Source organism: Centrocercus urophasianus, unplaced genomic scaffold (assembly GCF_019232065.1).
Source record: "Centrocercus urophasianus isolate 14NV4802_14NV808 unplaced genomic scaffold, USGS_Curo_1.0 seq_28, whole genome shotgun sequence".
NCBI lineage: Eukaryota > Metazoa > Chordata > Aves > Galliformes > Phasianidae > Centrocercus > Centrocercus urophasianus.
Genome location: NW_024884844.1, coordinates 148,020 through 159,911, shown reverse-complemented (window position 1 = coordinate 159,911; position 11,892 = coordinate 148,020). Strand labels below are relative to the sequence as shown.

The window sequence follows — 11,892 nt, the reverse complement described above, 5'->3', positions numbered from 1 at the left end:
GCCTGACGCGGCGGGCTCGCCTTCGGGCCGGGTTTTTCTGCGGCCCCGCGGCCTTAAATCGTCGGTCCGTAGTCTGGGGAGCCTCGGCCCGACCTCGGAGCCCCGCCATGGAGAGGTACCACGTGCTGGAGATGATCGGAGAAGGCTCCTTCGGACGAGTGTACAAGGGGCGGCGGAGGTGCAGCGCCCAGGTGAGGAGTGAGGCGGGTACTGGGAGGGACGTCTGTAAAGAGCCTGGCTCCGTCTCCTTAGAAGTCTCCTACCGCCGGCCGTAGGGTTGCTGTTCGGCTTATCTCCGGGTTAATGAAGCTCGGCCCCCCCCAGTTTCAGCTTGTAAGCCGTGTGCATCGGCCACCTTGCCATCCTGGTGATCCTTAGCTGGGACCGCTCCTGTTTGTCAGTGTGCTTCTGGGCCAAAAACTGGCTACTGTGTCCTAACAAACCCTAAGTAAAGGGTGAGAATCGCTTCCTTCAGACAACTGCCTGCAGTCCTGTTAATACAGCTCAGGAGGCTGCTTGTACTCCTTGCTGCCTCAGCTTCAAGGGGCCCTATGAACACGTCTCATTCTGTGTGTTCACCTAGGAAATACTGAATCGCCCTTGGGTTAAATGCAGTTCCTGCTAGGGTGGGTGGGACCCTGCTCTGATCCCAGCTTTGCCTGCTTTGGAAGGTGGTGGCTCTGAAATTCATCCCCAAGGTGGGGCGGTCTGAGAAGGTGCTGAAGAACCTGCAGCGGGAAATTGAGATTATGAGAGGCCTCCATCACCCTAACATCATCCAGATGCTCGACAGCTTTGAGACTGACAAAGAGGTAAAGGGGTCTGTGTGGGGGCAGGTACTTTTGCTTGGTTGGGCAGGGGGTGTGTGCTATCACCTGCTATCTGTCTCAGTAGATACTGGTTACCAGTGTCTGTCTCAGGAGATACTGGTTACAGCATTCCAGGGTTCTAGCAGCATTTATAGCCAGCCAAGTTTGTTCAGTGCTCAGCTGTATCTCCACTATTGTTGAGTGCTGCAGACCTGCTTCCAGCCTATTCTTCTCCCTCATGTGGCCTAATTGGAGTTTCCTAATTGTCTTAGGACTGGCACCCAGCCTACTCATTGGTCAGTGTTTACCAGAGCCCTCCAGTAATTGGGCAGTAGATCAAAAATATGCTCAAGGGAGTATCTCTACCTCTGGGCTCTGAAATACCATTATATGCTTATCCCGTTCCTTTACACTTCCCTGACTTCTGCTGTGTCTTCCAGATAAGTAGAGCTACAAAGGTTCAGTAGGGATGCGTCTGGGGGGTGTGCTTAATGCCTCCACACTGCTCCTTCCTCCAGGTGGTGGTGGTGACTGACTATGCGGAGGGGGAGCTATTCCAGATCCTGGAGGACGATGGGAGTTTGCCCGAGGACCAGGTGATTGGCCACACAGGCTTTGCTGCAGAATGGAGGGAACAGGATTTTTTAGCAGGCAGAGGGCTCTTTTGTGGGCGTGGAGACATCAAAGGGGTAAAGGTGTCTCTGAGGCTTTGGCTGGCAGATTCTGAAGGGAATGAAAAGGTAGGGCAGCCAAACTGCAGGCAGTGGGTCACAGTGATCCCACTGACCTTGTTCTCCCCGTTCCTTCTACAAGAGTCAGAACACGTGGCTGCTGCCTCAGCCTTCAGCTCACTCCTCCCTCAGAGAGGAGCTGCTGGCCCAAGGCTGGGGCAGGTCCCTGCCCCAAACAGGGCAAGGGCAAGAGTTGGGGTACTGGAATGAAGCTCTCATGTCTCTGGCAGGTCCAGACCATCGCTGCCCAGCTGGTCTCTGCTCTCTATTACCTGCACTCCCACCGCATCTTGCACCGTGACATGAAACCCCAGAACATCCTCCTGGGCAAAGACGGCGTCATCAAGCTCTGTGACTTTGGGTGCGTGCGGGTGACCTGCTAAGGAGGATGTGTAGGCTTGGGGCATCCAAGGAATGTCCTGGAGCTGTAGAGGAGAAGGGGAGGTGTGGAAGGGGACTTGCATTTTGCACATATTGAGGGACTAGCAGGTGTGGGGAATTTGAGATTCCAGAGGGAACAGGACATTGATGACTCATGGGGTCTCCTTAGGAGCTGCAGTGGCTGCTCCAGCCTGAAATGGCCACCTGTGTTTTGCTCTGAGCAGGTTTGCACGTGCTATGAGCATCCACACCATGGTGCTGACTTCCATCAAGGGCACTCCGCTGTACATGTCCCCTGAGTTGGTGGAGGAGCGGCCGTATGACCACACAGCAGACTTATGGTCTGTGGGCTGCATCCTGTATGAGCTGTTCATGGGCACACCTCCCTTCTATACCAGCAGCATCTTCCAGCTTGTCAGCCTCATTGTCAAGGACCCTGTCAAATGGCCTAAGGCCATAAGCCCGGACTTCAAGGTAAGGAACAAAGCCCTGTCTGTGGTGTAGGACCCATTGATGCAATAGCAGTTTTGTCTTTGTGTGCTGCTCTGATTGATCATGCTTAGGTTTTCTCTCCCATGATATGGATTTTGGAAGATAGTGAAGGTATGAGATCTTGGCCTTCTTGGAGGGGAGCCCTTACACTGCTATCCCTAGATAAATTAGGAAGCTGAGGCAGAGAGCAGAGGAATGATTTACTGTGCTAAGAAGGGAAATGTCTTCCCACTGCCTGTCTGCCATCAGCACCAGATACGCTGTTTCCCAGGGTGAGACAAAGAGCCCAGGGGTCCTGAGTGTTATTTCTGAGGGAGGCTGGTGGGAGTGCTGTATTCATTTTTGCATGTGTGGTGTCTGATGTTTGCACTGTGCTGCCTTGTAGAGCTTCCTGCAGGGGCTGCTAATGAAGGATCCCCGCCAGCGCCTGTCATGGCCAGAACTGCTTTCCCACCCCTTTGTTGCTGGACGGGTTACTGGTGAGTACCAAATCATTTCCACTTCTTGCTGCCTGGAGACTGGGAGCACCACCCTACCATTCTTTTTTTTTCCTACCCTGGCTTTTGCCTCCTTCCTCTCAGCTTCCACCAACCCCTAGCTCCCGCCCCTGGGGTTGCTCTGGGTCCCCCAGGATTCACCTGGGATTGCAGAGCTGGTTACTCTCCTTGCATCTCAAGAAAGAGCTGCTGAAATTCTGCTCCTGCCTTCTCAGTGATTGATGACACGGAAGAGCATGGGATCTCAAACCCCTTCACCACCAAGCTGTCCCCAGAGCTACAGGCCCTGAAGGAGCAGCAAGCCCATTCCCTGGCCCCTAGGAGTGGCCAGTCCAGGATCCTGAGAAAGGCTCGGCAGAAGATGGCTGAGGAGGCACAGAAAAAGGTGGAGAAAAGTGTGGAATTCTCTGGACTGCACCTCATGGTTATGTCAAAGGAAGGGCTCTTAAATGGGACTGAGGGGAAAGACAGAAGGAAGGTGGGCAAGGCTGGTGTAATGGCTACATACAAGGCAGGATTGTGGGGTCATTGTTGTGGTGGGGCTCTTCTCACTGAGTCTCCCTGACTAAACTTCTCTACCATCTCCCAGGGGCAGCTGAAGGCAAATGCTACATCTATGAAGGACTCTGGCAGAGGACATACCAGACATAAACCCAGAGCAGCTTTTGAAAAGGCAGCCCTTGAGGAGGAGGAGCTACCAGCATCCTTCAAAGAGAAGAATTCAGGTGTCCTGCAAGGAAAGAACAGCATGGCAGAGTGGCAACTGGAGGAGCCTATTCCAAGCCCACGGTGAGGGAAGGCTGGGACTGGGAAAAAGAGAGGAAAGTGGGGTAGCTCATTGACTGGTCTGTTTCCTTGGCCAGGGAGCACAGCATCACACAAGATTATGAGCGGGAGTTTCCCCAGCCAGAAGCACTGCAGCTTGGTGTTGGCAGAGCAGAGCTGCAAGGCAGACAAAGCATCGAGGCTGTGGACCTGGAGAGCGAGGTAAGATGGTGTCCTGCAATAAGGACATCAGGGCCCAGTCCCTAGGGCCTGGTACTCAGACTCTGGGGTAGGCAGAATCTATGGCACCAACTCTCTCTTCTCCATGGTCAGGAGCTGGAGAGTGATGAGGAGTGGCAACACCTGATCGAGGCCACGGAGCCCTTGGCCGTGCAGCTGAGCACGCCTCTGAGCCTCCTGAGGGACCCAGCCTTCCGCCACCGTGTCCAAGACCGGCTTGCAGAATCTGCTCAGCAAGTGAGTGATGGCTGGTCCAGCTGACTGAGACTGGGAACGTGGGTGCTGCCTTCTTTCCTGGGGTTGGGTTGGGAGCATTGGGAGATCCCCTGCTTCAGCTAGCAAGAAGTCCTGCTGCTTCCCCAGGAATCAGAGCTGCCTCACACACTTAGCTTGTCATCTCCTCCACTGCTGTCCCTTGCCCTGGAGGCTGGGGGGCAGCCATGTGGTTGATGGAGAGGCCATAAGTGCTGCTGATTGTGAGTCCTTCTGGCTTCTTGCTGCCCAGGTGCTGGAAGGGATGCTTGAGGGAGCGTCCCATCTCCGTCCCGTACTTCGTGTTGTGGGAAATCTTCTGGCTACCCACTGTGACTCTGAGCTGCTGAACCTCTTTTGCCAAGAGCTGAATGTGCCATTGTCCCTGCTGCATCTGGCCAAGCAGATGCTGGAGAGTGGCAGCACCAAGCAGGTGGGTGTAGAACCCTAGGCAGACTGGGTTTCTCTCAGTCCTGCAGTGTGCCTGTGCTGTCACAGGTCTCTGTGTCCTGCTGGAGATGGTTCACAGGATCAGTGTCTCTTCCAGGCCCTGTTTAGAAGGGGGAAGATCTTGGCAAGGAAGGATCCTGCTGCAGTGGTGTCAGGCTGGCAGGCAGACGATTGCCACTTCATGTTTCTTTCTGCTTCCTGCAGCAGCCCTGGTGTATCACAGTGCTGACAGACCTCATCATGGTGACCACAGTTTACTTCAGCAGTGAATGCAGCCTGGAGGAGAGTGGACAGGACAGGTAGGAGCAGGGCAGGTGGGGCAAGGTGATGCACTCTGAGGCCTCTTGTGGCCACAGTAGAGAAGTAGGCAGGAAGGAGAAACTGTCATGTGGGGAAGCATCATGATAGATGTCACAGCTCTTACAAATGAGTACTTTCCACGGGGCTAATACAGGGGAAGGCACAGCTGATAAGTTCAGTTGTGCTGCTTGCCCTTTGCAGCCAGGGCTGTGAGGACCTGACCAGATCCTATCCTCATAGCCAGTGACTAGGTTTATCTGTTCTCTTTTGTGCTTGCTGCCTCCCTAAGCCTACAGACTTTCCAGGAGAGTGCCAACCACTTCCTAGCCCTGCTGCCAAATCTGCTGGCCGAGACAGCTGACAGTGAGATGAGACTCTGCCAGCAAAGCCTCCTGGTAAACATGTCCCAGTCTCCTTGTTCCCCACTCTGTCCTCCCCTGACCAAAGCTGTGGGCTTGGGTGCATGTGTGAGTGGGGAGAGCTGCCTGCTCTGAGCTATGTGGCCTGGTGCATTCTTGTCAGGGCCATTGTTGTATTTTTTCTTTGGGGGGGGGAGGGTGGATCACATGCAGAAAGAACCTCTCTGAGGGACACCTTCCTTGGCTGTACCTCCACGTGTACCCTTCTCTCAGCCAGCACATGGCTCCTATGCCGTAACAGTGGGACTTGAGTGGCTGGAGAGGAGACATTGGTCCCTGAAGCTCTAGTACGAGTGTTCTTCTTCCATCTCTGCTGTCCCCCACTAGTTTCCTCTGTGATTGTTTTTCTCTACCCTCCTACTTTTTATTTGCAGTAATAGCAATCTCTGTGTCTTCCCCAGTGCTTTACCCTGCTCTGTGAGAGCCTGGATGTGATGTGCCCCTCTATCTCTGTCCCCTTCTATGCCAGCCTGCGAGAGGAGAATGAGCCCCTGCTGGACAGACTCCTTCAGGGATTGATCTCTGAGCAACCTGCTCTGCAAGGTAGCACTAATGGCAGCTTACCACTTCCTCACAGGGTTCCTGGCAGGCTTTCCTTCTCTTTCAAGCCCTTGAGCTCTATCAGAGCACTGACTGCTGTTGCCAGGAGAAGGTGGCTGAGCTTATTTGCCCAAATCCCTCAAACATCTGCTACCTGGGGCTCTCCTGTTCTCTTCCTCAATTGCAGATCCTTTATAATCACCAAACATCTCTTGGCTTTCAGCTCCGTCCTGCTGTTCCTCAGCACCCCTCATGCTTAGGATGTGTCTCCTGATGTGTCCTTTCCAGGTGCAGCAATGGAGGCCAAATCAGCTCATGACCAGAGACGATGTATGGCAGACCTTTTTACAGCTGCACTGGCAGCTGCCTGCAGCATCCCTCTGGCACGGAACAGCTGTTGGGAAGCCAAGCAGCAGGTCAGGCCACTTCTCTTTGCAGGGCAAAGATGTGTGCTCTCCATGGGATCAGCAGCCCTCTCGAGAAGAATCTCTTTTTCAGCAGTAGAGTGTAGGGCTGGGGTCCTCTGAGTTTGTTGGCAGAGGGGCTGTAATTTGCAGGCTGCTCCTCCTGATCTAAGAGCTGAGCCTCAGAGTCTAAAAACTGGGGTTAGGAACATGGGGGAGGGGGAACTCTGGGTTCAGCCCTTAATGGTTCATGTCTGTCTCAAGTTAGCCATTAAGTAATTGAGTCTAAGGATTCCTGACTGTATGGGAACTGCTGAGTCACGGCCTGAACCTCTGATTGATCACCTGAGGCGAGCCATGAGCCAGCCAGAGGAGCACAGGTGAAGGCAATTCACCTGTGCTGCTGGAAGAGGAGGAGCCAGGCTCCACCCCTTGTAGGCTTATTTAAGAGGTGGCTACCAGTGGGGAAGGATCTCTTCTGGAGATCGCCTTTGCTGGTGTTTTGTGAGTGGGCCCAGGATAGGGGTAAGCTTTCTATTTATTCTCTTTGTTATCATAGTCTGCTTTGCCTAACTCTCTTATTTGTTTGTGATTATAACATCCTAAAATTCTTTGATTATACACTGACTCAATTAAAAGACTCACACTTACGGCTTGACATAGTGAAGGGCTAAATAAAAGATTGGGTTGACAGAGAAATGCAAAGGGTTCTTGTAGGTTTTTGATATGAATTGTAGGAAATCTGAAATCAAACTGAATAAGAGGAAAAACAAGAATAGAGATTTATGCTTGATGACTGAGTTCAACTCTAGGTCAACATGCAAAGAAGCAGAGCAGGCATCTTACCTTACCCATGTCAGCTCAGGGACTGTGCATCAAAGCAGTGCTGGGTTGTGGCAGATGAGCATGCGTGTGTGAAAGCAGGCACTGCTGTGTAGGAAGCAATGCCTTCTTCTGTTAGTCTGTTGCTAGTATGGAACTTCTTAGTCTGTGCAATGCTTCAGGTGCCTGAAATATATAACAGATTGATTTCTACAGGTTGCTCAGGAGATAGCTGGAAAGCTTATGAATGGAGAATGCCAGCAGCTTGGGAAGTTGTTGGGGAAGCTGGAGCACCCAAATTGCTCCTTGAATGTTCTGAAGGTAATGACCTCATCCATTTATCTGGCTGTTCCCCAAGCTCCTAGTCCCAGGCCAGGGGAACTTCCTTTGGGAAGTGGGAGCTGTAGGACCAGCCCTTAATAACTCGGTCTCCTTGAGAATTGAGCCCACAATAGCCATGGAGTGTGACTAGGATGGGCCTGATCACTGTGTCTCTGTCACCTGGGCAGCTGTACAGCTTTCCCTTTTGTCTTGCAGATCCTCTACACTGGCTGCTATGCTAGCCCGAGTCTGTGCCAGCACCTGGGGAAGAGCCAGCAAGTATGGGACTTCCTCATGCAGCTCTCAAAGGGCAAGGTAGAACTTCACTGCAGCCCCTGTGATTGGGTAGGAGTGCATGACCCATTTCTTTGGGTGATGCTTACACTAGGCTGGGTGTTGTGGGAAGAAAGGTGTGTGATGGAGCTCAATCTGTAGAGTGCAGTTGTTGTCTTCCTTCCAGGTCTCAGAAGCATTCCCTCCTCCCCTCTCAGTCTTGCTGTTCCCCTGTGACTCCTGCTCCCTTGGCAGGTCCCCATGGCGGAGGTGACTCAAAGGGTGGCCTGTGAGGCCTCCCTATACCTGCTGACCCTGCTTACCCTGCAGCCCCAGGCCTCTCCTTCCAGGTAAGTGCCAGCTTTTATCTGTGGGTAAAGTAGGAACATTCCCTGTCCTGTACGAGTCTCTGCCCTACACTCAGAGCTAGGCTTCTGGTCCTGCTGATCCCTCTGATCCTGATGCCTAGATGGATGCTGGGGATGCACTAGGGACAGAGAATGGGGAAGGAAGCTCTGTGAATGAGGAATCACTTGTCTTCCTGCAAAGTGGCTTCTTCCCATCCTTGGGAGTATTTGGATGCCGCTGCTCAGTTGGATGTACAGGCCTGGAAATACAGCACTGGGAGGAGGGCTGCCAGTGTTTCACCTCTGGTTCCTGTGTTTCAGGCTTGAGGAGGTGGTTACCCTGGCCCTGGATCTGCTCACTCAGTCTCCTGTCATATCTGTTGTGGTAAGTCTGTCCATTCTGCCAGAGGTGCCATGAGGAATCCTGCAGAGCCCCACATCCCAATTGGGTTTTACTGTTGCTTCCTCAGGGTGGGATGGGATGGGTGCTGCTGATCTGTCCTTGCCCTAGTCTAATGGATTAAGAGCGGATAGGCAAGTCCTAAAGGTGCTGAGCTCTGTTTCTTCTCACAGGGTGCTGCAGCATTCCTCCTGACACAGCTTGATCAGCGTGGGGTGCCTGTTGCACTTGGAGGAAAAGAAATCTTAACAGCAGTGACAAGTGCACTGATGGAGCCTGCTGAGGTATGGAATAGGGCCTGAGGAGCAGGGGGGCCTTGCTGTCACCCCAGTACAAAGGTTTGCAGGCAAAGATGGAGTAAGAAAGATATGGGGTCTGCTACTGCTTCCCTCAGAGCAGTGCTCAGATCCAGCCTGTCCCACATTCTTCTACAGCTGCATTTCTCCCTGCCTATGGGTGCTGGTCTCTACGATGGGATCATTTTCCTCCTGTTGAAGCTGCTTGCACAGGTACTGGCCTTCCTTTCACCCTTTGCCTGGGCTGGGTGTGGGGATGCGGAGGCCAGAGTGTGGATTGGTGGTGAAGGATGGGGAAAAACAGGAGACTGTAGAGCTTTAGCTGAACTGTGCAACCCCATGAAAGTCACCTAGGGTTGTCTGTGGAGCTCAGGAGGGTTGATGGGAGGATGACAGGCAGAGAGGAGTGACTTATGGATGTATCAGAGTGGGAGAGAACAGAAATGCCCTGAGACTGGTGCCATCAGCAGGGGCAGGAGGGCTGTAGGCTGTTTGGTTCCCTCTTTACTCTTTGGGCGATCCAGCCCTGGCTTCCCTGGGACCATGGGGCTGGTAGAATCATAAACTGGAACCCTGGAGAACAGCCTGGAAGCCTGTTAACACTTTTCTCCCCATATGTAGGAGGATGTGGCTGTGGAACAGAGCTTTTCTGCCTCAGAGTTGTGGAGCGTGGTGTGGCGTTGTGTTCCTGCAGTGCTTTGCGTGGATGGCAGTGGAGCAGCACTGGAGGGAAACAGCCCAGAGGCAGGGCCCCCTGTGGCAGAGCCAGACTGGAGCCTTCTCTCCCCTCAAGGTAGGAGCTGTGGGTGAAAAAAGGTATCTGTCCTGTACCCTCCTCCTCATCCTGCTCTCAGGCTTGCTCACATCTCTATCCCTATCTATCTATCCCCATCATCATCTGATTCCTAGGCCAGAGGATTCAGGGATTGTTCTTGAGGATTGTTGACCTTCTGCAGAGAGTGAGGGCTCTATGCAGCACAGGCAGACAGAAGAGAGGAGACTTTTTCAGTCTTCCCTAGTTTTGCCTCTCTGCCATGCTGTTCCTCCTGCAGGCACACTGCTTTTCTTAAGCCTGGCCTTCTTCATCTTCACTCGTGAGACCCACTGGTGCCTGCCTCAGCTCACCCAGTCCCATGGTGTCCTCATGGTGATGCTGAAGACACTGCTGTCTCCTCGCTTCCTGGCGTGTCTGGCACAGACGTGAGTTGGGAAGGCTGAAGTGGGCAGTGCTCAACAGCTGATTTTTATTTCCCCCCATCATCTCTGTATTAAGCCCAATCTCTCTAACAAATTCAGGCAAGCAAGGGAGAATGGAGAGGCTGAGCTCATCCCAGCTGTGGTGATGCAGGCCTGCCAGCTCCTCTGTTTTCCTTTTGCCCTGGATGTGGATGAAGACACCATAGCATTAGTCATCGAGGCAGTGAGAGACTCCCAGATTCCTCCCCAGCTACTGCAGGTACACTTCTACCCCCACCTTTGTCTTTCCCTCCATAAACTGGAGACAATTCCCCACATCGCAGCCCGTGTTGGCACTGCTGTTTGTACCCAGCTGGGGACAACACTTGAGTGCCATACAGCCCTCAGTGCAAGGATGATGCCCTCAGCACTACTGTGTCTCCTTTCTCCTTAGGTCTGCTGTCACCATCTGCCTTTGTCAGACACTGAGCTCCCCATGAGCCTCCTATGCCGCCTTGTTGTGTCCGATGAGCAGGTCACAGACCAAATAGCAAGGGAGGCTGCTGCCTCAGAGCACATCACTGCCTACTTGAGTACTGTCCTGTTTTCAGGCAGCCTCACGCTCACAACTGACCTGCTGTCTCTCTTGACTCACGTGGCTCGGACCTGTCCAGAGCACCTGCCCTTCCTCCAGAGGATTTTAGGGGGTTCAGACATGACCTACCATGCACTGACCCACCTACTCAGCCACCAGGAACGCCCCATACGGGCCAAAACCTGCAATCTGCTGGGCAACCTGCTCCGCCATAGCCATGGCTTTCCCCAGGTGTTGCAGAACCAGCCTGGCTTACTGGAGAGCCTGCTGGTGTGTCTGGCTGATGAGGATGAGGCTGTGCGCAAGGCAGCCAGCTTTGCAGTGGGTAATGCTGCTTATCACGAGTCCTCCCCAGCCGGGACTCTGGGCAAGGCCGTGCCCAGGCTGACACAGCTGCTGAGCGATCAGCAGGCCAAGACACGCTGCAACGCAGCCTCAGCCCTTGGCAATTTGGGCCGGCGCTCAGCAGAGCTCGGGGAGTTGCTCGTGGAGAGTGGGACGCCACGCATCCTCCTGGAGGTGGCCTGCCGGGATCCCCAGGCCAGTGTGCGGGAGGGAGCACTTATGGCTCTGTGTGCTGTCAGCCAGCACCATGGGATACAGCAGGTATCGGCCCTCACCCCTCTTGTGGAACAGCCGGTGGCGTCGAGGGGACGATGCAGGGCTGACTGCTGATTGCTGTGCCTCTGTCCACAGGTGTTGCTCTCCCTCAGGGCCAGTGACCAGCTGGCTGCGCTAGCTGGCAGTGACTCCTGGCCCACGGTTGGGGGCAGCCCCCGGCCTTCATCTGCACGCCACTGCCAGAAGCTCATCCGCCTCCTCACACCCCTGCAGAGCACCTGAAGGAGCCCAGTGAGTCCACGCAAGCTACGTGTGCCTGGCTCATGCCCTGCACTGGTGAGAAGGGCTGAAGCCAGCAGTCACCTCGATGCTGGCATCGGGATGGGAGAAACGCACCTTCTGACCCACAGTGACTGCTGGCTGCCCCAGGGAACTCTGCCTGGCCTCTCCGGCTGTGCCCTGGATGCACTTATTAGAGCTGAGGATGATGACAGCTGCAGCGCGTTGCTGCAGCACACCCGGGCTGCGTATGGCTCTTGATCAGAAGCGTCAGTCTGCGGCGTTGTACCGAGGAACCCTTCTCACGTGGAGATTTTTCCGGAACAAGTGCCTGCGATCTCCAGGACAGTGCCCCCATTTTTCAGCCGCAGCACTGGGCGGTGGCCTTGCCCGCTCCTGCCGTCCGTCCTCACTGCGTCCCTCTAACTACCGCCTATTCGGCCGCCAGGGGGCGCTGCGGGCGCGTGGCGCGGTGTACGTCGGGAGTTGTAGTCCTGCCCGCCGCCCGCGGGGCTGCCGGGATGCGCGGTCACGTGGTAGCG

The 11,892-nt window shown here is 54.3% G+C and overlaps 1 protein-coding gene across 5 annotated transcripts; it reads left to right on the top strand.

Annotated features, from left to right (window-relative positions):
- Positions 1-26: 26 nt before the first annotated feature.
- Positions 27-11,827, top strand: STK36 (serine/threonine kinase 36). Of its 5 annotated transcripts, none has more exons than XM_042827233.1 (26): positions 27-191; positions 672-812; positions 1,328-1,405; positions 1,777-1,901; positions 2,146-2,395; positions 2,799-2,892; positions 3,126-3,295; positions 3,500-3,699; positions 3,774-3,897; positions 4,009-4,152; positions 4,421-4,600; positions 4,822-4,916; positions 5,207-5,312; positions 5,738-5,879; positions 6,165-6,292; positions 7,319-7,423; positions 7,640-7,738; positions 7,952-8,046; positions 8,365-8,428; positions 8,617-8,727; positions 8,878-8,952; positions 9,361-9,532; positions 9,792-9,939; positions 10,036-10,195; positions 10,370-11,116; positions 11,207-11,827. In XM_042827233.1, the coding sequence occupies exons 1-26, from the start codon at positions 108-110 to the stop codon at positions 11,351-11,353; spliced, it is 3,984 nt and encodes a 1,327-aa protein (XP_042683167.1). In that variant the 5' UTR covers positions 27-107; the 3' UTR covers positions 11,354-11,827. The 5 variants fall into 5 exon arrangements, with proteins under 5 accessions (XP_042683167.1, XP_042683166.1, XP_042683165.1 ...); XM_042827232.1 differs by having other exon boundaries at positions 1,771-1,901; positions 4,825-4,916; XM_042827231.1 differs by having other exon boundaries at positions 1,771-1,901.
- Positions 11,828-11,892: the final 65 nt, after the last annotated feature.